Genomic DNA, 27,288 nt, shown 5'->3' with positions numbered 1-27,288 from the left:
CTTGGAATTTGGGCTATGGCATCCAGTAGGAAAGACAGGATGGACTGTTACAGTGTTAATTGAAGAAGACTTAGACACGTAAACAGAGGGAGACAGGACAGGGAGAAGGTAAATTGGGGAGAGGAGAACTGATGGTATTTACTTGACTCCCTGAAAATATTCCCTGTAAGGAATAACATACCCAGTCAGGGACCCACCCTGCTTGTTTCAGAGAGAGGAGCACAGAAACCTAACATGCCATTCTTCAAATATATACGATTTTACATAAAAACTTATATTAAAAGAACACTAAGGTTGCAAAGTCAATCACTCAAATGTTGAAAAATTCCAATATTATGACTGACTATGCAATTTTAATTTAGCCCCATTGTGCATATGCCTTATGAGACAGCCTTTAGTGACATGATCACATGCTACTTTTTTCACAGGACCCCTGCCTCACTCAGCAATTGCAGGGAAAGTTCTATTAAGCACATGAAGTCAGGGGCAGGGCCGGCTCCAGGCCCCAGTGCGCCAAGCGCGTGCTTGGGGTGGCATGCCGTGGGGGGTGCTCTGCTGGTTGCCGGGAGGGCGGCAGGCAGCTCCGGTAGACCTCTTGCAGGCGTGCCTGCGGAGGGTCCGCTGGTCCCGCGGCTCCGGTGGAGCTTCCGCAGGCATGCCTGTGGGAGGTCCACTGGAGCTGCGGGACCAGCGGACCCTCTGCAGGGACACCTGCGGGAGGTCCACTGGAGCCGCGGGACCGGCGAGCGGCAGAGCGCCCCCCGTGGCATGCCGCTGTGCTTGGGGTGGCGAAATGGCTAGAGCCGGCCCTGGTCAGGGGTTACGGCATGCTCAGTCACACTGTGGGGATGATGCATGTGCAGTATGCAGGAGTGGTGAGGAAATGGAGCATACCTAGCAAAGTTGGAATCTTCAGAGAATTTAGGGGCCAAACTCTAAGAAGTCTCTACTGAGCATATGCAAATTGAAATTTTTCAAAGGCTTAGCCAAATTTGGCTAATGTTCTCTGGGACAGCAAAAGATATTCCTATCACCAGAGTGACGACCCCTCCAAATTTCAAGTCTTGCTCCAAAGCATGGAAGTTCTAGTGCTTCTCAACAAAACAACTGCAAGAAATTTTTTTTTAAACACAAACAAAACATATTTTCCCTACTCTCGTTCTTGGCAGCAGCTTAACCTTTTTTGATGAAACTTTAAAAAAAGAAAAGAAAAAAGAAATTTAGCCTGAGGTAAACACCCAGCATGGGAAATTTCAGCCCAAATGCTTAAAGTCTGACAAAATTATAAATAACTGAAAACAGGGTCTTTTAATAGAAAACATCAGGCAACATTAACTACAGTGGCACTACCAGCTCCGTCTGTATTAGTAAGTTGCAATAATCAACCCTGGATGTCACAAATACATAGATTACCAAGGATGGGTCTGAGTCTGACAGTACGTGGAGCAATCTTCTGGCCCAGTGGCAGATGGAAGTGTGCTGGGTTTTTTTGCCATGATTGAGTACTAACGTAACCTACCAAAACAAACACTTAGGGTAGATCTACACTACACACTAAGCCTGAGAACCAGGTCCAGCAATTGCAAACCCAGCTTTACGATGCAGTGTGGACGCTCAAGCATGGACTTGGAAACACCTAGTCCCACAAACCTGGGTTTACAATGCAGTTTAGACATACTCAATGATACTGCATTAGCAACCCCAGGAAGGCACCTCCACAACTATTTCCAAGTGATGTAAAATACAAATTTCACTGCAGAATCTTCAAACAGAGATTTCAGCCCTGGGTTGCCCTGTGACTCCCCTCTTTGGATTTAGGTTTAATGATGAAGAACAGAAAGGGAATGATCCTGAGATGCAAGTGGAAATGCAAAAGAAGAAACTGAATTTGTCTGAACTGCTCTCTTCATCTGTGATGGGCAATGACACAATGAAAACTACAACTCAAAGTCTAATCAATGCACAGACCATTAGGTTAAGAGGTCTAGAGAGGGTGGAAGTAGACAAGTGGGTCCCCCAAATGCTTAACCTTGAGATTTCTGCTGATTCTATTTACATCAAGAGAGCACTGTATGTATCCACAAGAACTCTTAAAGCAGGTGGATGTTAGCACTTACAGAACAATCATGTTTGAGATCATGGACAACGCAGATAAGGGTCACATCTTAAACTATAGACCTATACAGCCATCCTCTTCCCAGATTTTTAGTTGTTATTCAGGCAAAATGCTTTTTCCTCCTCCTCACCCTGAGAAGGATATCAACGTAACATAACCAGGGCCTCCATTTTCTTTCCTACTAAGCTTTAGCTTTGCAATGGCATAAGGAGTACCTTTTCTGAGTATCTTTTGGAGGAATAATAATTTATGGTTCATTTGCAGACCTTGGGCCAGATCTACAAAGGTACTTAGGCATATAAAGAAGCAGATAGGTGCTTTTCTCAATCCCACTAAGCACCTACATGAGACAGATGCCTAATTCTTATTTGCTTTCAACAGAGGTTAGGCACCTAACTCACTTAGGTGCCTAACTCACACTTAGGCACTTGTTAGACACCTAGGGAGATTACCTGCATCTTTAAACACCTAAATAACTTTGCAAATCTGCCCCCTTGCAAATGGTGCTGGACAGTACAGAAACTTAAGGGACCACAAGAATGATTCAATCAATCTTTCCAAAAAATAAAAATAAAAAAATCAGACACCTTGAAGTTTGGAATGGGGAGGATTTTGTTTTTTAATTGTTTCTGACACTTTTTTAAATTTTCTCTTTAAAGTTCAGTGACTATATAAAGATGACAGCGTGGGGCTCCATTTTCATTGTGCATCGAGTTCCAGATCAAATCTGATAAGCTTGCAAGTAATAAGCTTATTTTCCTACCTGCTACTCCTGCAAACTCAGCCTGGGACCTCAGAGTCAGACTTTCCTTCTCTCACATGATCACCTGTAATAAAGTTTCTACAAGCCAACGTGGGCCCCCAGTGACATCTGTGCAACCCCATTAGCCCTCAGTGGGTTTCCATGGGTATAACTGAGGGTCTAATTCAGAGACACTGGGGTGGCAGAGTTGTGTATGTTGACAGAAAGAATGAAGCAATATGAACATGTCTCCAGCTCTGCAGAGAAGATGGGGCCCAGTCTTCAAGGACTTTCAGAGCAAGAAGTCCTCAGCTGACAGCCGCAGGCTTGAGACATGTCTACCCTACATCTGACAACAAGCCTCCCAGCCAAGGGCGACAGATTTGTGCTAGCAGGCTAAAAAAAAGCTGTGTAAACATTGCTTTGACATTGCAGCTCAGGCCAGAGGTCAGGGCTCTTAAGGGGTGAGGAATCTGGCACGTGGTGTAGCAATGGCAATGTCATTCACTGAAATTTGGCTGGCCACCTCTTTATTAGGATAGGGTAGTGGCTGGGCCAAATATGAATGAGTGCACTGAAACCCAGTGCACCAGGTCACATCTCTGCTCACTGAAATTTGGCCCAGCTGCCCCTAAGCAGCACTATGTGCCAGGTCACAACACCCAGAGCAGGGAACCATGCCCATGCCTGCAGGACAGGAGCCACTGCTAAGCGGGGAGTGTGGGGTAAGCTCATTTTCCAATCCCTTCCTCCTCCCACCTGTAGGCCTGCACCCACCATTTGGGAAACACTAGTAACAAAATATTCCAGTTAAAATTCCCAACGAAATGGAAAAATCTCAGGTAACAGAAATATTATCAGCAGGAATGGCACCTACCACCTGCTGGTTAGTGTGGAGGGGACTCTAAAGTTATGGGAACCAGACAGTTATGTGCCGTTGTTATAATAATAGGTGCCTTTAGAGGAAGTGTGTATGAGCAATTGGTGGTGTGAGATGTCATAGCTCCATCAGCTTCCATGGAGCTATGTTGATTTACACCAGTTAAGGACCAACTGGGCCAATACGTTTCTCTTTTAAGATAATTAACAGGCTGGTTCTAGGATGGCATCAAGAAAAATAATCTTTCACCTGGTACTATTTTTCATGTTGCTTCAAAAGGCCATAGCTGTTAGAAGTGAGTATAAATGAACATACAGAGTAGGGGACACGGGGAGTATGATCGTGCTCCCCCTAGGAGATAATGGACACCCTAGTCCTAGAACAATGGCTACAGAGTCTTCCCAAGAATATCCGAGTCTGGGTCAGGCAACAATCAGCCAAGTACAGTCGATGCAACCGTCAAGCTGACTGAGGAATGCAGGGAGACAGACATCCCCCGAAAGGAGGGCCGACTCTATAAGGACAGAGTAGCAGAAGAAACCAAGGGAACCCCTCCCCAGGAAAGGCTCAGAGAAGAAGAAGGAGGAACCCTGAGGAGCTCCCAGTAGAGACGGTGTGATCATTTGCTGGCAGTGTGGGTGGCCAGGACATAAAAAGGGAGACTGCCCAGACATGGAATGTGGGTGGCCCGAATTTCGTAGCTGGACTAATGCTGGGGGTGGGAAAGGGGGCAGAGGCTGTCCACCATCCCGGTGAGGGTGGGGAGGAAACCCCAGAAGGGCCTGATGGATACTGCTTCAGCCTGCTCGCTCATCCAGAGGGGGATGATAAAACCACACTGGATAATTCCAGGTGCACAGATGGCCCTGGAGTGTATCCACAGGGACAGAAGATACTGCCCATGTGCCTCTAGAACTGTGTAGCAGCTTTAAATTGGAGTGGGTTGGGGTAGTAGAGGAGTTACCATACCCCACTGTGTTGGGTATGGACTGGGGCCCTCCCCCTGGAGGGAAAAGGAAAGGTTCCCCAGAGAAGGGGGTGGAGATCCCTAGACAGAGAAGCCTCAGTCAGGAAGAGGAGCAGGGTCCTTGGAGAAGCGAACACTGAAACCCTAGACAACAAAGCCCAGATAGGGTAGAAAGAGAGGGAGGAGGTGTGGGGGAGATGGCTATCTAAGCCCCTTAGTGGGAAAAAAGGGGCAACTGGGGCGCCCCACAATGCAACTCTCAGGAGAGGAGATGTGGACTCCGCTTGGTGGCTTGGGAGAATCCGAGGCCCAGGGTGTCCTGGAGAAGGTCGGGATGGACCCCGACCCCCAATCGGAAGAAAAGGAGATAAAGGTAAAGGGACGCCCACAGGGGTGCAACTGATGTGAGGACTTGTGAGTGGTGGCAGAGCTATAGAGGCACAGGGGAGGGGGAGGGATGAAGGAACCCCACAAAAAGCATGCTGGGGATCACCCAGAAGAAGGGGAGAGACTCTCTGAGCCAAATCCCAGCGGTAGGGGGCAGACAGGATGAGGAAGGACGAACCTGGCAGTTCATAAGTGGGGGAGGTGTGTGCAGGGTGCTGGCTAAGAAACTTTGAGCCAGGCCTCTATCACACCAGCTCCAATCAAGGAAGAGGAATTGGAGCTGGCTGACTAAGCCAGGCCTGAGTGGTAAATGGGGAACAGCTGCCAGACACGTTAGCCAGGGGCTACATAAAGGATGGCAGGAAAGAAGCCAGGGAGAAAGAAGGAAAGGGAGAAGCCAGGGAGCTGGAGCTCATCCGTGCTGGCTGCAGGAGTTAGCAGTCCCTGGGGCTGTGATATTGAAGTTGTTTGTAACTAGAAGGCGATACGAAAGTAAACTGAAATAAAGAGCATGAGTGATTGCACCAACGCAGAGGTCTCTGGATGGTTTGTGGGTGCATCAGAGGCAGCAGCTAGAGGGACCCTGCTGCACTTGTTACATTCATGAAGAGTTTGGATCCCTTGAACAGTAGGTCTTCAACTGTCGACTGTACTGGTTTTGAGAATCCTGACAGATGGAGCCAGAAAGCCTTCCTCATAACCACTGTGATCGCTATCAATCTTGCTGCTGAATCTGCAGAGTCAAGAGCAGCCTGGAGTTCTTCTTCCTCTTCAGCCCCCTGTTCTGAAGTTTCAGGTGGTCCCTGTGCTGCTGATAAGGGTGACTAGCTGTGTGCTAGCTCTGGGAAGGATGGCAGATCTATGTTGTGGTGGCGGATATGCTGTCCATTGGCTCCAAAATGGCCATTGGGGTGGGAAAGACACAGGTGGCAGCTGGGGATGCCCATACCAGGGTTGGCCCTGAAGGTCTGCCAGGCAGGTCTTGCACGAAGGGGTAGGTGTAGTGGGAGCAGCCACAGGGGAGGAATGTTGTGGAGAGTGCATGACAACATTGTCTTCATCTTCATCCTTGCTCGAGAATTGTGGAGTGGAAAGAGGTAGAGAGCTGGATTGACTAGGTATTGTGAGAACCATCGGTGCTGAGGATGGGACATTCTGGTATAGAGGAAATGGTGAGGTCTTTTTGGTGAAGGAATTGTTGCAAAGTGGATGCCATCTGTACTGTCGGTGTGGTAGGAATCAGTACAAGATGCTGAAACCTGCCAGCCAGTGCTGATGTGTGACTGGAGTGCGCAATGTCTGTACTTGGCGGTGCCATCAGCTGTGGGGGTGCTGAGTGTTTAGTCATCTCTGGCAGTACCGCAGCTTGCATTTTCATTTTCCCTTTGGTGCCTGTGTCCAAGCTCAGCTGCTTGGCAACTTTCGTTTTCTTGGTACCGAAGGTGTCAGAGGGTCCTGTTGTTTCAGCCATTGGAATGGTTGATGCAGTTGGTCCTGAGAGTGTTTGCCTGCTAGAGGAATGCATTTTCTTGGCCAACTCCAGAGTCAGGATCGTGATACCCCGTTTTTTGTCTCCTTCTTGGTGGGTTGATCAGAAGCCTGGGCTGTGGAAGAAGGGCCCTTGTCAGAGGCTATAGTTTGTGATCTCTGGCCAGGAGGGGTGTGTATCTCAGGCTAAGATGTTGGACGGAGAGACTTCTCCATGAGGAGAAGTTTAAGTTGGAGATCTCTTGCCTTCCTGGTGTGGGCTTTGAGGTTGTGACAGTGAGAGCACTTCAATGTCTCAGCAAGACACATATCGAAGGACACACTCAGAGGTATAGAAAGCCTGCAGGTAAGGCAGCATTTGAATACGGGGGAGCTAGCCATGCCCCTTAGGGAACGTACTCTCCCCATAAGGGAGGTATGATTACTGTGCTGCAATGGTAAAAACAGAAACCTACGGCCTTGTGAAGAAAATGTTTTTTCTTTTGAGAAGACAAAAGGACGGGGATAAAGTAATAAAGATAACTAATCTAACTAGAAGAAAACCTAAAAGCTAGGGGAAACTATGCTACTCAGAAAGCTGAGAGGTGCTGCTAGTTGCTCCAACTCGAGCCAACCACGGTACAGAAGGAACTGAGGGAGGGCTGGTCGCACAGCACCAGTTAATCGCCTGAAGCGGTGCAAGACGGGGACTGTGCATTTGTGACCCAACCGCACACTGCTACCATAAATCTCCAATTACAAGCACAGGGGTGCACAGACACCTAAAGTGGAACACCCATAGGGACATCACTCAAAGAACTACTCCAATGTCCAGTGACACTAAGTGTTTAAATTGCACTTACCAATTGATTGTATTTAACTGTATTCCATGGGCCTACTACCCACCTTTACTCCCCAGGCATAGGGCTGGTACCTTCTCAGAGTTTAGAAACCTGATCCAGTTTGGGCCTGGGTATTAAGTAAGAAGGCCTCTTTCCATGTCTTCCAGCATGCCATAGCCCCAAGAGGGAATGCCCATCTCCCTAGGCAGCTAATGTATGGGGAACAGACGGTGCTAGCTGGGTGCTCATGCTACTCCTTTCCAAAGGCTAAAATCTACCCACATCTGCTGAAGTTGCACTGCAGGAGAAGTGGAACACTGAAGGATGACACTGCACAGTGGCTCCTAGAGACCTCCATCCTGTAGTTCTGGAGTGGGCAAGAAGGAACAAGCCATAGTTGATACACTACTTCTTTAAAAAGCAGCAGCTGCCCCATGAAATGTGTTGCACACTGTCCAGCTGCCTGAATGGACAGAACCACAACTCCTAGGCAATATGGCCCCACGTGGGATGGACAGAAGTTAGCAGAGACATGACCCCAGTCTATAGGCTCAGTGGGATAAATTCAGCCTTGATGTGTATCTGTTTCAATCAACAGGCTTAAACCAGGGTTGCATCTGGCCCAGTACCTTTGACACAGATTAAGGAAGGGAATTGTTCATTCTCAGAACATGGCCGGCTAAGAAACAATGGTCTCACAATAAAGGAAAGTTCAGGTTAGAAATAAAAATTCTTAAGTGTAAGAGAAGTTAAGCAGAGGGATAGATGTTCAAGGCACCATCAATATAGACAGGCAAGGAGAAGTTAGAGAGAATGACATAGGCGAGAACAGAGGTCAGTTCTGGTGTGCCCTACTCTGAGAGGATTGTTTTTACACAGTTTCAGCTAGTTAACATTGATTTTGTAATGTTACTATGATCCTTTGAAGGAAGAGCAGGCTCCTCTGAGTGAGTTCTACTGTCTTTCTGCTCCTCCAGGTCCTCAAGAATCTTGTCTAGATCCCACTTCTCGATATCCTGAAAGAATGAAACCAATGGTGAGGGAAAATTCATCCCCAAGTGGTTATTACAAAAGGTAAAAGTCACAAAGGCCTATACTCCATGGGATAAGTTCTCCTGAGTACCTTCACCATGCAGAAGTACTTGAATGCATGAACAGCATATGGACACCTGCCTTCCTGAACTCCACCCGTGTCATGTTGCTGTCATTCTCCAGAAGAAGACCCTGTACTCCACTGGGCATATGGGTCCTTCAGGATGGACCTACAAAACTGGACATAGCTATCTAGAAGAGGGAAACTACTGCCTGGTGCCTCCCATTGTCTGCATTCCACTGTGACTGAGCAGATCTGATGTGACCAAGTGCAGCCCAAGTGCTAAGAGAGCCTAGCTGGAGGGACTGATGCTCAGCATAAGAGTGGAGGAGCTTCCTGCCCTATCTGAAGAAGCTGCTGAGTCTGGGATGGATGTGGTAATATGGACTGAATCAGCACCTCCTCAGGGTCAGAAATACAAGACCCCTCCCTCTAATATCCACCTGACATCCCCCTCTGCTTACTGTCCCCCAACCTATAACTCGGTTTCAACAGCTAATCACATGCTAGAGTCCCTAACTCCTGGTCCCTCTTTCCCTCTCATGTCCATCAGGAACACCAGATCCAGCCCAAGTCTCAGTGACATGTTAACACCATGTTTCCTATCAGATAATGTATCTATCCCACTTTCCACATGCACTTCTGCAAGGGGCTCCTCCTTTCAGGATCACTGACCCCTATAAAAATAGACTAAGAAAGAATCATGACAGCGGAGAGACAGTCAGGTGGATCAGGCCATCTTCTCTTCCAAGAGAAAGGATACAGAGCCTGATCCTAAGAGGTGCTGAGCACTTGTAACTTCCACTGATTTCAAAGGGAGCTGTGGATCCTCAGCAACTTTCCGGATGAGGCATGTAACCCCCTCCCTTGATTTTCTCCCTGTTCTATTCTTACTTAAAGGCAGATGGGTTCCTGACCTAGAAACACTATTTCTACATCACAGCCAGCAGCAAGCTGGATCTCAGAATTGGTTGTCCAGTAAGAAAGTGGGATGACCTCAAATTATTCATCACCATATATAATTAGCTATGTGCACTCTTCCCACAGTTCAGGCTAGAGAGCAGCTAGCTACTTGGAGCCAGAGGAGAAAGTTAGCAAAGCAGCAGGCCAGACAGGCCACCATCCTCTTCCTCTCCTTTTCAGTGAAAAGAGAGAGTTTTCAACTGCAATCTTAGATCAAATGTGCTGGTCAACCAATGCACCCAGAATTTGTAAGCAGAGACCAGCAGCTTGGCAAGCAAACACTAAAGCCCAAAGGTATCTAAACACCTTTGAGGATCTGGGCCTAAATATTTGCATACCCTTTCTTCAGACCAGGTTTGTGTTTTCAAGGGCTGCTAGACAGTAAGTTGTTTCCCAGCATGCAAACAGCCATCCTGGGTCTGCGCTGGAATTCATGGGATATCAGTGGCTCGCTGAAGTTCAACATTCACAGCTCTTTACTTTATATACTGAGGAGAATCATCATCTGGTGGCTAAATATCAGGAAATGTCAGAACTTACCGACTCGTCTCAAAGCCTTCCCTGGGCTTAAAAATGCAAATACCAAAATACCCAACCTGCCCACAATGCTCGCTTTATTATATTACCAGTCATTTACAGAGAGCTTTTCATACAGAATGCGTCTGTGCTGACTGTGACTTAAGGCACAACATTAATTAAAAATATACCTGCCTAAAGTAAAGACACTAGGCCCGGATCCTTCATTATGATCTACATGGGTACACCACTGCATCCATCCTATTGATATCAATGTGTGCCAGCTGAGCATAATGAATTGCAGGATCCTAGCCTAAATTGTATTAAAAACTAATATATAGAAGAAGCCAACAGCTGACTACTTCCTAATTATAAAACCAGGTCAGTATTTTGAAGATCCAACTTAGGAAACTATTTTTGAAAATTTAGTCCTTATACAGTTACTCATTTATGGCATAAGAACATAATAATGGCCATTCTGGGTCAGACCAATGGTTCATCTAGCCCAGTATCCTGTCTTCCGACAGTTGCCAATGCCAGGTGCTTCAGAGGGAATGAACAGACCAGGCAATCCTTGAGTGATCCATCCTGTTATCCAGTTCCAGCTTGTGCCAATCAGAGGCTAGGGACACCCAGAGCACGGGGTTATACACCTTACCATTTTGGCTAATAGCCATTGATAGACCTATCCTTCATGAACTTATCTAATTCTGTTTTGAATTCTGTTATAGTTTTGGCCTTCACAACATCCCCAACAATGAATTTCACAGGGTGACTGTGTGTTGTATGAAGTACTGTACTTTCTTTGTTTGTTTTAAACCTGCTGCCTATTAATTTAATTGGGTGACTCCTGGTTCTTGTGTAATGTGAAGGGATAAATTACATTTCCTTATTCATTTTCTCCATACCATTCATGATTTTATAGGCCACTATCAGACCCTTTTAGGCATCTTTTTTCCAAGCTAAAAAGGCCTAGTCTTTTTAATCTCTCCTCATACGGAAGCTGTTCCTTACCCCTATCATTTTTATTGCCCTTCTCTGCACCTTTTCTAATAGTAATACATCTTTTTTCAGATGGGCTGACCAGAACTGCATGCAGTATTCAAGGTGTGGATTTATATAGTGACATGAGGATATTTTCTGTCATTTTATCCATCCTTTCCTAATGGTTCCTAACATTCTGTTCACTTTTTTGACAGCCTGCACACTGAGTAGATGTTTTCAGAGAACTAGCCACAATGACGTCAAGATCTCTTTCTTGAGTGGTAACAACTAATTTAAATCTTATTTTGTATGAGTAACAGGATCAGGCACTTAACAAGAAAGAACTTGCATATTGATTTTTCTCCCCCACTGAAACATATTTTCAAATTTCATAAAAATAATAGCATCAGGACAATGACTATTTAAAAATATTGATGTCATTTTGAAAAGGAAGTTGGCTGTCAGTGCCAGTCACAGCATTGCAATTACATCACATACACACAGCTTCAGTCTAATATTGCAGGTTGTCGCTAAAAGTCTGGTTAAAGACAGAAGTCTGATGATGGCTACAAACTGAAACTTGTGTCAGTGATATGAAGCTAGTCATGGCTCAGCAGCTCCTACTGAGAATTCTTGCTCTGGAAAGAGTGAGGAGCATCTCTCAAGAGGGAGTGACAGACAGACAATGGAGGTTATTATAATGAGAACTGTGTCAGATCTCAGCACTGATACAGTTTTACCAAAGGATCTCAGTGAAAGCTCTGAATTTACATATTTGCTGCAATTATGGTGTAATTGGCAACCAGCTTCTTTTAAAATGATATTGCTAAATAAATATAAACACTGATCTATCATGTACATAATTATATTGTCAGGTCCACTCCCGTACATCCTTACTCACATGAGCAAAGACTATTATAGGGTGTCCTATAAGACCCAGAGGCAAAGGAGCTAAGGGTTTGCAGGATTTGACTGATAATAAAAGAGATGACTTGTGAAAAAGTCAGTCTATTAGATATGCCTCTTTAAGTGAGTTACTATGGCCCCAAACCAAAGCACAGATTTAATTTTAAGCATGAGTAGTTCCATTGACTTCAATGGGGCTTTTCGTGATTAAAGTGAGATAAGCAGTTAACTACCTTTAGGAGCTGTGGATTAAATAGGGACTAGTTTTCAAAATCAGGTTGTAAACAGACAGGTCACCTCCCACATACCCCCTTGTGGCCATGGATGGCCCTGCAACAGGATGGCCCTTCCTCACTTTTCCCCTAAAGGGCCTTCTTCAATAACTCACAAATCCCTTTGCCTTTCTCAGGTTCTCATTTATTAAATTAACCAATACTCAGAAGAGAAGTTCTCAACTCCATCTGTTTACCCTCTTATCAGGTCATCCCCAGGCCTCTCATACCTGTAGTCTCACATTTCTCTGGTGGAGCCTACTTGCTCACAGTCACAGCAGCCTCTGTACTCCACCCAACTTCCCCAACCCCAAGCTTCCTGCTGCTGTTTACAGAGGAATCAGTTGATCTCTGCTCAGGTGTGCCTCCTTAGTAACTAGGGTCAGCTGATCCCAGGCTTCTATCCCTTAACACGCAAACCACCTTATTACACATGTGCATAAGCAGGGCCAGCTCCAGTGTTTTTGCTGCCCCAAACAGGAGGAAGAAAAAAAAAAGCCACAATTGGCACTTCTACTGCCGCCACTTCATTCTTCAGTGGCAATTTGGCAGCAGGTCCTTCCCTCCAAGAGGGACTGAGGGACCCACCGCCAAATTGCCGCTGAAGACCTGGACATGCCGCCCCTTTCCGTTGGCTGCCCCAAGCACCTGCTTGCTGCGGTGGTGCCTGGAGCCGGCCCTGTACATAAGTTGTGTATACAAGGGCCTGATTCTGCTCTCTTACACCGAGGTAAAATCCACTGAACCTGACTCTCCTTTCACTTATGCTGGTGAAAATCAAAAGTAACTCTACTGACATCAATGGGTTGTACTGGCGTAAAATGGATACTGAATGGAGAATCAGGTCCATTGACTTGAATGGAGCTACTCCTGAGAGCCACTGGTATGACTAAGATCAGAATTAGGACCAAAAATGCTTGGACAAGGCCTAAGCAGGGAATTGCTGGTTCCAGCTAGGCAGCTCGGTGCACAAAAAGGCAAGTTAGTGTATACTATGCACATGCAGTTACGGTTATGTTTTGAGAGTGTGGTTTCAATACTGATTTTTGTAAAATTTGTCCTGTAAAGTTTGTGGCATGTTTGGGAATCTGTACTTTGACCTCACTGAAGGCTCTGAACAGAAACCCAAAGGCTCTCATGGTAGTTAGCCACCAGGCAATGTATTTTAATTTATGAAATAAAGAACTGTTAATTTTCTATTGTAGCATACAGGTGGCTCTCTCATGAATGCAACACTGATCCTGAGGAGCTGGTAGACCAGAACAGCAGCAGCCAAGATCACGTTTCCCAGTCTGATTTCTCTCGCAATCACCAAACAAGAAGTTTCTGGTCCACTGACATTAAAATTCCTCTCAGACAATCATATTTCATCTGCAATTCCATGACAGCAGCAGGTCACTGACTCCACTAATTAAGCTTCAAAAACTGGTACCGCAATAAAAGAAATAGGGATGTTCTCAACACTCTTGATGCTATTGTCTGGCCATGACAAACATACCTCTCTTTACAATGTCAGAACTCTTTGCAACCAGACGGCTAGAAAGTTCACCACACATTGCATCCACATCAGAGATTCTGTGCTCGGTGTCCTTGAACATGCCTGTTCTGATCAATGAGATTAACTTCCAACATGGCTTACTTGGACTGTAAACTCTTTAGGGCAGGACCTGCTTTTTTGTTCTGAGTTTGTACAACACCTATACCATGGTGCCCTGGCCTTGACTGGAGCTCCTAGGTGCTACTGCAATACAAATTTATAATGAAATGGTGTGTGCATAATCAGACATTCATGTCCTCTTATTGTCAATGAACATTCCGCATCTAATACATTGTCCACCATGCTAGACACCTAAGCAATCACTGCAGAACTGTTTGCCCCACCTACCTGCAATGAAAAGAGCATCAGCCCTTGAGGGTGTTCAGCTGAAGTGGCTCCTTGCTCATTTTCTGCTTGAGTGATTCTTTCTAGATTGTCACTGATAGTGTCCAATGGTGATTTTGTTTTTAGCTCTGAATTGCCTCCATCTCCAGACGGTGCCTCTAAGGTCACCTTTGAGAGTATTTTTGTTTCTATCATCTTTCGTCTCTCTTGACTGTTGTTTGCATCTACAAAATATGGCTCTTTCATAGACAGTACTTTATTAATCCAAAAGCCTTCTGTTTCCCTGTCTTTTTCCTTGCCCAGTTCTTTCCCTCTGACAGTTTGATCTGTAGGATCTGCAAGGACTGCTCTCTGTTGGCTTGAAGTTTCTTCAGTCAGGTTAGCAAAAGCAGGTGTCTGATCTCTTACTGCTCGCACATTTTCTCTTCGCACAGCTTGGGTAACATCCATTTCTTTCCGAAGAACTGAACTTTCTAGGTCTCCATTCCAGGTCTCTCTGGAGTGTCCCACAGATTCTAATATTTGCTATAGATACAGAAAATGCACCTCAGAAGAGACAATCATTCCCCTCACCAGAGCAATAAAGAGACATACAATAAACCAAGTAGAACTGATTGGCTGATGGAGGTTCAAATTGAGTGGGCATCTGGTAACTGCCTGGCTCAGGTCTCATCCCTGAGATTTGTTACAAAACAGAATGAAATTCATTTTGTAAAAACAGTAACTTTAGGAAGTGCTGGATGCACCTGAAGCCCATTTAGCCCTGTGCCTTGTTATCCCTGTGTTACTGCTTACATATAGATCCCAGCTCAATAAGAAATGTGATACAAGAAGCTGGTGTCCCAAAGCCAAAATACTGGAGCTGGCCTGCTCCCCAGATAGCTTTCTATAATCAGAGAGTTTCATCACTCCAGGTGCAAAGTAGTCCCTTTATCTATGAACGATTTTATGCCCAGATTTTAACATTATACAGTTACTTCTTGATATACCCACCCTAACTACTTCCTCTCTAGTTTCTATGTATGGAGTATGATGATTGGAGACATTTCACACAGCGAAAGGCTTGCAAGTTAATCTGCTGCATAGCCTTACTGTTAATGCTTGGATGATGTATGGCTTCACAGATCATCCTATGGGTAGGAGCTGGTCAGCAGCTGTGGGACAATTATCTATTGTAGAAAAATTCATAGACTCAGTGTTCTACTTAACAAATCAGTGTCTCCTGCAATGCATACATCACAATTCCTGACAAGTACCCTGTTGCCTGCATCTCCACCTGTCAACTACTACTGCAAGGCAGCCATCATCACCATCGAGCAGTAGCTCATTCAAAACCAGGCTCATTTGATTTTGGGGACACTGAAGGGCTCCTTGGGAGAGAGTGGGACCAGGCCAGTAAGGGGAAGAAAGAGGGCCAGGTCCTTTGGGAGGGAGAGTGAGGATCCACACTACAAGCAGCTAAAGAAAGGACCCACCCTCGCAACAGACAGTGGGCAGAGAGTAAGGAGATAACCAGAGGAACTCCAAGAAGGTGAGACAAAGAAAAGGGCCTAGATCCCAAGAATAGAGAGACAGTGAGCCTACAAAAATAGATGAGGAATAGACAGAGAAAGAGAGAGACGCAGACCAAAGATGAGAAAAAGGGCCCAGGTACTTATATCACACAGTGCAACCTAAATCTGCACTGTAATATTAAGCAGCTGCATTGCCAACAACCACAGAAAATATGGGCTGCAGTAGTACAGTCAGTAACCTGCATGTCTGGGTCTCCTGGAGAAAGATCTGTCAGTTCTTCCGACAAGTCAGGAATCAGATTGGGTAGATCTCGCTGGAAGATGAACAGCTCCCCATCTTCATCACAATCAGACTATCATACAAAACAAAGAAATGAAAGGAAGGGCCAGCACAATAATACAGATGTTTCATGAGGGCATAAGCCATTTTACTTCTTTATTTCATAGTTGGCTATGGTGTTGAGAGATATCCTGCCAAGTCATGTCGTCAGCGGAGTGTCAAGTACTCTACATCCAAAGGGCATGAGATAAACTCTCCCTTTGGTGATTTAGCACATTAATGGGCTTCAATTATAAGAGCTAGATAAAATATTGGGTACGAACCCATGGCAAAAGTCCCACTGATATCAGTGAGGACAAAACTAGGCAAGTATTGCAAAGCTTGAGAGGTACTGGGTATCTGCAAATCCTAGTGACTGCATCGCCCAGTGCAATACCTAGAATGTACAAGTAGAAACCATTCTTTACACCAAATGGAAGAATCAACCCCCCCACATCAGGCAGGCAGGCTCCCTCCAGCTTTCACTTTGCCTTTTATACCACAGTGCATATTATCTCCAGTAACTCTTTGTACCGGCAAATCCTGACTGCCTGGTGAGATTATTTTTCCTCCCCCTGCACTGCAGCAGTTTGTTCTAATCTTACTGAAATGCACATTAGAGGTGGCCAAAGTGCCCCCACTGATTATATAACACAATCTGCCGCTGCCCTCTTCAATACAAGAACATACCACATCAAGATTACAGGTCTCAGGTGCAGCAGCGTCTCTTGTTATGAGCAGACACGGTTCAGGTCAAGATGGAGCATTGCAAGCTGTGGCATGCAGTCTCGGTAGGCTGCAGTTTTGTATTAGATATGAGGGGTACTGCAATCAGCTCTACTTTATGTAAATTAAGGGCCATGGTCAAACTCCAGATAACACTTTGGTAGGATGGTTGCTCCAGATGCATAGAAATAAAGAATTTAGAGAATGTTTGTGTATGAAAGAGACCTTGGACTGACTTACTATGAAATTAATACGTGGCACCATGGTACAAAAAGATCTTTTCAGTCATACTGTTATTAGTCATTTGTTTCAATAGCACCTAGAAGCCCTGACTGAGACAGTCCCTGCTCTAACGATCTTACCATCTAAATAGACATGATAGACAAAGGGTGGGAAGGAAAACAGACATGGAGAAAGGAAGTAATTTACCCAAGATCACACAGCTTTTCGGAGGCAGAACTAGGAACAGAAACCAGGTTACCCAAGTCCCAGTCCAGTAACCTATCTCCTAGACCACATTACCTCTTATGAGTGTGATTAATGCCCAAGTTGAAAGTTCCGGCACCTGCACTACTCACAAGATGATCTCTGTATCACTAAGCCACACCCTAAATCTGAAGAAATAGTTTCCTTTGATGGTAAAATTACCCTTCCTTTATGGTTAAATATGTTTGAAAACTATTATTACTTGTGTGCTCTCTGAAAATAGAGCTCTCACCTGGACAGAATCACCAATACTTAAGCCAAGTCCCCATGGTCAAGGGATCACATCACAAAAGTCACTATAGTTCCTCTTTGCTGGCACTGTGCTGATTCAGGCCAGCTGCAGCCTTAGAGCAGCTTCTCCTAATTAGCCCCTTTGTACTTAATCCTTTTACTTGCTAGGCTGGGAGAGGTGAACAAGCAACTTGGCTGGGAGAAGTGAACTCCTGTTGGAGTCTTCACTTATGAGAGAGGAGGCAGACTATATGCTACCTTCCTCCCAGTTAGCTGGGAGAGAGGAGATCCTTGCTCCATCCTGCACTACAAGTCTTCTGACTCCAGGCCCTTAAAGAAACAGTATGGTTCTTGCCAGCATTAATCATTCCTCCAGGACCAACTTCTCTCCCAACTCTGTCCTTCCCTAAGCTTTCATCCACTCAGAAAGTCCCAGGAACATTAGGGGACACACCATGGAACAGGCTTTAGGTTCCTAACATTCATTGATTTCAATGAATGGTAAGATCCAAAAAACCTTCGAGGATCTGGGCCCTAGTCCCTATTACCCTTGAAGTAGACAGTCACCCTGTTAGAATTACTAAAGACATGCTTGGAAAATAATACTGCCACATAGCTCTTATGCAGCACTTTCCATCTGTCAGTCTCAATGTGCTTTACACAAAGGATGGCAAGTATCATCATCCCCACTTTACAGATGGGGAAACTAAGGCACACTGGGTAGGGTGGGATGACTTTCCGATAGTCACACAGCGAGTCAGCGGCAGAGCAGCAAAGAGAACACAGATCTTCTCTCTGCCAAGGATCATATTTCCATGATCTTCAGCCACAGAGAGGCATGTTCAGAGGCTTTCTGCCAGGCTCTGACAGTGCTACAGTTAATACCCCAGCAGAATGAAGTAGAAAAACAAAATAAATTCCATTTAAATGTCGTTATTTGCGTATTTCACAGCTGCTTTTTGTTAGACAGATGAACAACTCAGGAGGCCTCATGCTGCAAGATGCCAGTGCCCTCCATGCCCACTGACTTCAATGAGAGTTGAGGATGCTCAGCACACTATAGACTCAGGCCTGCGTTCAGTAGTGTTTGAGATGATGATAACACAAGGGGGAGAATGGGTGCAGCATTCGGACAATTACAGAGCTCCTGGACTAATGCCCACTACAGCATTGCTCCCAGCAGATGAGCAGCCCATTGAGAGTTGCTCTGCAGGCTACTCAGGAGCTCCTCACTAATGAGGTGATCCTCAGCTGCCAATCAGAGAGCCCTTTGTGGAACATAGTGAGGAAGGATGCTGGACAGCAATGCTTACCGCGGAGGTGTCAGAGTCCAGAGATGGGATTTGGTCTTTCACTGCAGAGAGGATGGCTCCCCAGTGTGAGGTTCTGTTGCCCCGGAAATGGGTTGTAAGATCCTCAGATGGATCCTCTCTTTCCTGGCTTTGTCCTTCTGATGCCATTTGAAATAGCTCTCATATAACCAACTCACAGGCAAAAAGGCTTCAGCACATGCCACTAAAGAAAACAGAGGTACCATATGCATTAAGCCTCAGCTCAATTCTTGGGAATCCTGTAATTCTGATTGTTATACAGTCAGCAATACCCCAGCACTAGACATGATCTGCTGACGAGGCTGACATCTTTGTGCCCCTGGCATAATTTAGAACAGCCTCAGAACTGTTCTAAATTGTGCTGGCTTCTAATAGCACCCTCACACATACCTCAGATCACCCCGTACATTGGGAGAGGGGCAGAAAAAGGGTGATGTAAAGTTGGTACTGCCAGCTCTATGCCAGCCAAAGGTTTCCCCATACCAAGGGAATGCTTTAAGTATGTTTTGGATTGTGAGAATAGCACAAAGGGGATCCAAAGATCTGCTCTTTGGATTTTGACTTCTCAACGTTTTTATGGAGAGTGGATTCTTTCCTGGCTTCTTCCTGCAGTAGATTGAGAAGGGGTATTTCACAAGGGGCAGTGGAGGCTGCCTCCTTGCTCACTGCATAATTAATACTATTTGGGGACCTTTTCGTTTTCAATTTGTGATACAATCATGTGATTTCCACAGGAATTGAAAATGGGAGTAAATCTGTTCTAACTGGTAATAAAGGTTGGGAGGCTGCTATTGTATGTTCAGTCACTGATTTAATTACATTTATGATTATATTATACTTCTTAAATCGCTTTTATTGCAGCAGGTTGACAGAGTGCTTTACATACAGAGCAATGCTCATTCTCTGCCGGAGGAGCTTACAATTTAAGATACACAAGGTAAATAAGGTGCCTGTGAATGCTGTGCACATCATCCAATGTCTCCTTTATCCATGTCAGACAGTGTTGAGTTTGCATGGCATCTGATGCCTGACATGGGGCTGGATTTATGTGGTGAGATTAGCACAAGAATGACGTCACTTCTAGAGAATGAATGGGAGCTGCTGAATGCAAGGTTACTCCCATGAGGCTGGAATGAGTTGGTTACTGGATTATTCCTCCACCAGTGCTTTTTCTAATCTAGAGAAGCAAGTTCCCTGTATGAAACCCAAGATCTCTGTCATAGGTGGAGATAGTAACAGGAAACATAGGAATAGCCTGGCTGGATCAGACCCAATGTCCATGTAGTCCACTGGCCAGCATCAGATGCTTCAGCGGAAGGTGCAACTATCCTTGCACTAGGTAGAAGTGAGATAATCTGCCCTTAATTTTAGGTTTATTTCCCTCCAAATCCCTAATAGCTAGAAATTGCCTTAAAACCTGAATTAGGATATTTAACATCGCTTCCAAAATTTATTAGCATTAATTATTACAATTCTGGGATAGTCTGGCTATCCCTGTAAATAGCTTTTAAACAGTCAATCTCAAAGCACTTCACAAAGGGGGAGGGAGGTCAGTATCATTATCCCCCTTCTATGGTTGAGGAAACCGAGACACAAAGCAGTGAAGTGACCATGCTCACCCAGCAGGCAGCACACCAGGGTTCCCTCTCTCCATTACACCACACTGCCTCGTTCCAATCCACATGGACAATCATTTGTTAATCTTACTAAATTTTTGACCTCAGTGACACTCTGTGGCGGAGTTCCATGGATTAATTATGTGTTGTGTGAAAAAGTATTTCCTTCTATCAGTTTTGAATTTGCCACCTTGCAATTCTATTGAGTCCACTTGTTTTTATGTTAAGAGACAGGGAGAACAGAAGGTCCTGATCTACCTTCTTGATACTATTCATTTATTTTATAGGCTTTTATCATGTCCCCTTTTATTAGTCTCCTTTCTAAAGTAACTATCCCAGTCTTTTCAATCTTTTTTATGAGAGATTTTCCATTACCCTAATCACTTTCATCACCCTTCTGTGAACCCCTTGTAATGTTGCAATATCCTGTTTGAGATGCAGTTATCAGCACTGCACACAGTATATTGCCACAACACTGATTGATAATGATGGCATTATAATAGTAGCTATTATTCTCCAGCCCATTCTTTATGCCACCTAACATCTTGCCTGCTTTTTTTAAGGCAGCTGCCCACTGGGCAGAGATCTGAATTGAGCTGTTCACAATAATGCCCAGACCCCTTTCCAGAACTGACACCGCTAATGTGGTACCGTGCCCCGGTGCAGGAACAGTTTAAATGTTCCCTTCTGACGTGCGGTTATCGACCCTGAATTCCATCTGCCCTGGTGGTGTCCTAGCCTGGGCGGGACCCTCTGGAGCTCCGCCTGGGTCCGCATGAAGCTAAACAACGTGGCGTGAGCCGCAGGTTTTGCTCCCCGCACCTTCCCCGGCTCATTGCTGACTGGGCTGAACCCGCCCCGGGAACCCGCCCCCGGCCCGTTCCGATCTGTGACAACACGCGGCCCCTCCGCCCTGGCCCCGGGCCTCTGCACAGCCCAACCCCCGCCTCGGCCCCAACGGCTTCGAGCGGCCGCCGGGCTCGGCCCCCAGCCGCTCCCTGGCTCCGCCCCCGCGCTTCCTCCCGTTCCCATGGTAACTAGGCCGCCCACCGCCAGCCAGCGCCCCCGCCCGCATCCCGTCTCTGCCCCCCTCCCAGCCCGTGTCCGCCCCCGCGGCCTCACCACCCAGCGGAGCGCTGCCCCGCCACCCCCCGCAGCGCTAACCCTCCTCCACCCACCCCACTCACATCACACCTCAGAGCCCCCGCGCCGCTTCCCAGCCGCTTGCCCCGCCCCGAGCCCCTCCCCACTGCCTAGGTCCTGGCAGAATAAATTCTAGCTCACAAATACAAAGCAAAAAACAACGAGGAGTCCGGTAGCACGTTAAAGCCTAACAGATTTATTCGGGCATAAGATTTTGTGGGTGAAGAAGGGGTTTTTTTACCCACGAAAGCCTGGTTGTTTTTGTGACTACAGACCAATGGGCTGCCCCTCTGATACTACTAAATACAAAGCCCTTTCCCAGAGCAAATAGCTAATTCTAATCCATTCCCTTCTTCCTACATCCCCCGTTCCTGATCGCAGACTGCTAATTCCTGCCTTTTCCCTGCCAGGACCTTAATCAACTTCCTCTTTCTCGTATCTCGTTGGTTATTTTGAGCCCCGCCTCATGGGAGTCTCCTCCTCTATTGGTTGTATGGGGGGTGAGTCCCACAAGTTGCCGCGCGGTAGTGTGGGGTTTGTAGTTTCGCCACGATTGGTCATAGGGAAAGAGCAGTAGGAACTGCGCTCCCAGCGTTCTCGGCGTGCGAGGGACTTCCGGGAGCGGAGCTGAGCGAGGTGCCTGGCCCGGGCAGAGCGCGGCGAGGTGACGGGCGGGAGGCTGCGGGGCGGCGCGGGACGAGTAGGGGTGTCTAGGCTGCGACGGTCGCTCCTTGCGGTGGGTTCAGGGGCTGCGACCTTCGCCTGGGGGTGCTGGGGCGGGGCCCCCGCTGGGGCCGGTCGGCGCTAGCCGCCTGGTGCCAGGGAGCCGCGCTGGGGCCGGCCGGCGCCAGCCGCTCGGTGCCCCGGGATGAGGCAGCCGCTGGCTAGCTGTGTCCCGTCTAAGAGGTAGCTGGTGACTGCAGGGCAAGCCACTGCCTCAAAACCGGAGTGACAGGGACACCTCCCATCCCCATCCCAGGAGCACCTTGCACGGATGTTGTTGTGCGCCCGCAAAAACTGGCCACGTGTGTTTAAGGTTAAGGGACAGGCTGTGCCCAGGATGCTTTTCCTCCAAAGGCTCCCCACGTGTGTAATCTCTCGGGGATGGCTATATTTCCTATGGAGTCCAGCAGCAAGGGTGCACAGAAGCTCCCAGACTGGTTTTTGATGGGGCAGTGGTGGTCCACAAACTGTGGAGGGAGAGCTCTGTGCGGTATTATTTTTGAGAGGGAGGTTGTTGTTTTTTTTTTGTTTGTTTGTTTTAATCATCATGTAGGACCCAGTGTAAAAGTTCATTTCCAGATTTAATATTTAGGCTCTTTGTTCTGTTTATGTAAAATGTTTATGATCAATGGAGCAAAAGAATCTGACTTAGGTGCCTAAAGCAAGAGATAATTACACCAGGCTCTTCTTTAGGGGTGAATCCCATTGAATAACCAGGTGTCCCATTTAGGAACAGAGCCTTTTTATATTTTTTTTTTAGAAGGAGATTAAAAATGACAAACTGAATAAAAGTATTGGTTGCATTTGGTTTTTATTGCCAACCACCTGGTGTGGTTTGGTTAAGGCAGCTGCTTGGCCCCATGAGTAACTTTACACATACAAATACTCATTTACTTCCATGGGACTATAGCTGCCTAAGGTATTTATTTACCACCATCATAGTGCCTGAGCACATGCCCATCGTTAATATAGTTATCCCTACAACACCCTCCCACCATGATATAGGGCAGTGCTATTATCTCCATTTGACTGATGGAGAACTGAGTCACAGAAAGACTTCAGTGACTTGACCGAGATCACACAGGAAGTCTGTGGTGGAGCAGGAAGTTGAACCTTGGTCTCCTGAGTCCCAGGCTTTTGCTCTAATCACTGGACCATTGTTCTTCCTTGTATACCGCTGTGTGTTTACTGCATCAGAAGTGAACAGCTCTATGCTGCAAAAACATGCTGCCAGTCAGTGATTGTGACCATGACTAGTCCCATTATCTTCAGTTAGACTACTGTGGTGGTATTATATGTTGTTTGTAATACAATAGTCTTAACTTCCCCTCTGCTCTGCCCTTTTGTCCTGCTCACCTTTCCATGTCGTTAATCCTCCAAAAAGAGTTTTGGTACGAATGTGCCATTTATTGCCATCACATTGCTCACTCTGCTTGTGTGTTATATCCCTTTCCCCTGAACTTTGGATGTCTTGTCTATATTTAGAGTGTAAGCTCTCCAGGGCAGAGACCGTCTTCTTCTTTGTTTGTATACTTCCTAGCACAATGGGGCCCTGATCTTGTTTGATCCCTAGACACTACTGTAATAAACATGATCATTAATGATAATAACAGCACAGAACTGAGGATGAAAGAAAGGAACAGGTGGGTGGGAAGCTTGAGCAGAGGGAAGGCAGTAGGAACACAATGCACAGACAATCTATGGAAATCCTTGCCAGAGGATGTTGTGAAGGCCAGGACCATAACAGAGTTTAAAAAAAAAAAGAGAGATTATTCATGGAGGATAAGTCCATCAATGGCTATTAGCCAGGATGGGCAGGGATGGTGTCCCTAGTCTTTGTTTGCCAGAAGCTGGAATTGAGTGACAGCGGATGGATCACTTGATGATTACCTGTTCTGTTCATTCCCTCTGGGGCACCTGGCATTGGCTACTGTTGGAAGACAGGATACTGGGCTAGATGGACCCAGTAAGGCCATTCTCATGTAAATGAGATGGAGGCAGAGACACAGTTGTGGAAGGCCTTGAATGTTCTAATCGTTGTTTAAATTTTAAAGGTACATTTGGAATGTCAAACTGTGGCTGCGTCTTCACTGTGGAAAAAGGTGTGTTCATACCTCAAGGGAAAATGCTAGCAAACACAAGGCAGTTTGTTTTCTTCACACCAGTTAGCAAGTGGAGGTAAAGACAGTAAGGGGGAACCTAGTTTTTAACCCGGACTGCTCATTTGTGTGAAGATGACAGACTGCCACGTCTTCACCAGGATTTTACTTTAACTTAAGGATGCCACACCTCTTTTCTCCCAGTGAAGACAGAGCTTTCTTCTGTCCAATTAAGCAGCATTTTTCTCACTTCTCTCTTTCCTATCTTCCATTTAAACCCACTTGTTATCTCTTGTTTTGCATTTAGATTGTAAGCTCTTCAGGGCCCCTTAGTCTCCTCTTTTCCAAGCTGAAAAGTCCTAGCCTCTTTAATCTCTCCTCCTATGGGACCTGTTCTAAACCCCTAATCACTTTAGTTACCCTTCTCTGAACCTTTTCTAATGCCAGTATGTCTTTTTTTAGATGAGGAGACCACATCTGTATGCATTATTCAAGATGTGGGTGTACCATGGATTTATATAAGGGCAATAAGATAGTCTCCATCTCACTCTCTCTATCCCTTTTTTTTTAAATGATTCCTAACATCCTGCTTGCTTTTTTGACTGTCGCTGCACACTGTGTGGATGTCTTCAGGGAACTATCCACAACAACTCCAAGATCTCTTTCCTGATTAGCTGTAGGTAAATTCACCCCCATCATATTGTGTATATAGTTGAAGATATTTTTTCCAATGTGCATTACTTTACATTTGTCCACATTAAATTTCATTTGCCATTTTGTTGCCCAATCACTTAGTTTTGTGAGATATTTTTAAAATTCTTCACAATCTGCTTTGATCTTAACTATCTTGAGCAGTTTAGTATCATCTGCAAACTTTGACACCTCACTGTTTACCCCTTTCTCCAGGTCTTTTATGAATAAGTTGAATAGGATTGGTCCTAGGACTGAACACCACTAGTTTACCCCTCTCCATTCTGAAAATTTACCATTCCTACCCTTTGTTCCCTGTCTTTTAACCTGTTCTCAATCCATGAAAGGATCTTCCCTCTTATCCCAGGACAACTTAATTTATGTAAGAGCCTTTGGTGAGGGACCTTGTCAAAGGCTTTCTGGAAATCTACACTATGTCCATTGGATCCCCCTTGTCCGCATGGTTGTTGACACCTTCAAAGAACTCTAATAAATTAGTAAGACATGATTTCCCTTTTCAGAAACCATGTTGACTTCTGCCCAACAAACTGTTCTATGTGTCTGACAATTTTATTCTTCACTATTGTTTCAACTAATTTGCCTGGTACTGACATTAGACTTACCGGTCTGTATTGCTGGGATCACCTCTAGAGCCCTTTTTAAATACTGGCATTACGTTAGCTATCTTCCAGTCATTGGGTGCAGAAGTTGATTTAAAGGAAAGGTTACAAACCATAGTTCTGCAATTTCACGTTTGAATTCTTTCAGAACTCTTGGGTGAATGCCATCTGGACTTGTTACAGTTAAGTTTATCAATTAATTCCAAAACCACCTCTAGTGACACTTCAATCTGTGACAATTCCTCAGATTTGTCACCTACAAAGGATGGCTCAGGTTTGGGAATTTCCCTAACATCCTCAGCTGTGAAAACTGAAGCAAAGAATTCATTTAGTTTCTCTGCAATGACTTTATTGTCTTTAAGTGCTCCTTTTGTATCTTGATCATCCAGTGGCCCCACTGGTTGTTTAGCAGGCTTCCTGCTTCTGATGTACTTAAAAACATTTTGTTATTGCCTTTTGAGTTTTTGGCTTGCCGTTCTTCAAACTCCTCTTTGGCTTTTCTTATTACATTTTTACACTTAATTTGGCAGTGTTTATGCTCCTTTCTGTTTACCTCACTAGAATTTGACTTCCACTCTTTATCTCTCACTGCTTCTTTTACATGGTTGTTAAGCCATGGTGGCTCTCTTTTAGTTTTTACTGTTTTTTTTTAATTTGGGGTATACATTTAAGTTGTGCCTCTATTATGGTGTCTTTGAAAAGTGTCCATGCAGCTTGCAGGGATTTCACTCTAGTCACTGTACCTTTTAATTTCTGTTTAACTAACCTCCTCATTTTTGCATAGTTCCCCTTTCTGAAATTAAATGCCACAGTGTGGGTTCCTGTACCAGCTGCTCCAAGAAGCAGTCTGAGAAATTTTGTTCACCCTAAACTGCCCTTGCTGAAATTTAAGCCCATTGCTTCTTGTCCTATCCTCAGAGGTAAGGAGAAATGTGGTTTTTTTTTTTTTCTCTCCTCCTTGTAACAACCTTTTATGTACTTGAAAACTTATCATGTCCCCTCTCAGTCTTCTATTCTCCACACTAAATAAAGCTAATTTTTTTCAATCTTTCGTCATGTTTTCTAGACCGCTAATGATTTTTGTTGCACTTCTCTGGATTTTCTCCAGTTTGTCCACATCTTTCTTGAAATGTGGTGCCCAGAACTGGACACAATACTCCAGCTGAGGTGGAGCAGAATGCAAGAATTACTACTTGTGTCTTGCTTACAACAGTCCTGCTAATACATCCCAGAATTATGTATGTTTTCCAGCAGTGTTACACTGTTGACTCATATTTAGCTTGTGTCCACTATGACCCCCGGATCCCTTTCCACAGTACTCCTTCTTAGGCAGTCATTTCCCATTTTGTATGTGTGCAACTGATTGTTCCTTCCTAAGTGGAGTACTTTGTATTAGTCCTTATTGAATTTCATCCTGTTTTCTTCAGACCATTTCTCCAGTTTGTCCAGATCATTCTGAATTTTAATCCTATCCCCCAAAACATTTGCAACACCTCCCAACTTGGTATCATCCGCAAACTTTATAAGTGTACTCCCTATGCCATTATCTAAATCATCGATGAAGATACTGAACAGAGCTGGACCCAGAACTGATCCTTGCAGGAAGGAAAGACCATGGTTGCTGACAACCTTAAAATCCATTTAAAAGATGATTTCTAGCATTGTTTGTTTGCATTGTTGTTTGTAGAGTAGACAGGACCAAATGGTCTAGAACAACAGTAAAGGGCTGTCATGGAGGATCTGCAGCAACCACTTGCCGTTTCACAGGAGAGC

At 45.4% G+C, this 27,288-nt stretch overlaps 2 protein-coding genes across 13 annotated transcripts in view; one reads left to right on the top strand and one right to left on the bottom strand.

Annotated features, from left to right (window-relative positions):
- DNAAF8 (dynein axonemal assembly factor 8) overlaps nt 1–21,477 on the bottom strand; it is a 155,524-nt gene extending 134,047 nt beyond the window's left edge. For 8 of the 10 annotated variants that reach the window (XM_050968046.1, XM_050968042.1, XM_050968040.1 and 5 more), the window contains exons 1-5: nt 21,428–21,472; nt 18,607–18,808; nt 15,771–15,884; nt 14,021–14,542; nt 8,315–8,417 (exon numbers count right to left, since the gene is read on the bottom strand). In XM_050968046.1, coding sequence (XP_050824003.1) covers nt 8,315–8,417; nt 14,021–14,542; nt 15,771–15,884; nt 18,607–18,753 — 886 coding nt within the window. In that variant the 5' untranslated portion in view covers nt 18,754–18,808; nt 21,428–21,472. Of the gene's footprint in view, nt 1–8,314; nt 8,418–14,020; nt 14,543–15,770; nt 15,885–18,606; nt 18,809–21,427 lie in introns of those variants that run through there. The other 2 variants (XM_050968041.1, XM_050968050.1) reach the window with 2 other exon arrangements.
- A 481-nt stretch (nt 21,478–21,958) lies between these two features.
- The window catches only part of ANKS3 (ankyrin repeat and sterile alpha motif domain containing 3), a 35,470-nt gene continuing 30,140 nt past the window's right edge, over nt 21,959–27,288 (top strand). Inside the window, exon 1 of one of the 3 annotated variants that reach the window (XM_050968204.1) lies at nt 21,959–22,119. The gene's annotated coding sequence lies outside the window, so the exon portion shown is untranslated. The remainder of the gene's footprint in view (nt 22,120–27,288) is intronic. The other 2 variants (XM_050968202.1, XM_050968203.1) reach the window with 2 other exon arrangements.

Source organism: Gopherus flavomarginatus, chromosome 9 (genome assembly GCF_025201925.1).
Source record: "Gopherus flavomarginatus isolate rGopFla2 chromosome 9, rGopFla2.mat.asm, whole genome shotgun sequence".
NCBI lineage: Eukaryota > Metazoa > Chordata > Testudines > Testudinidae > Gopherus > Gopherus flavomarginatus.
This window is presented reverse-complemented; position numbering and strand designations above follow the sequence as displayed.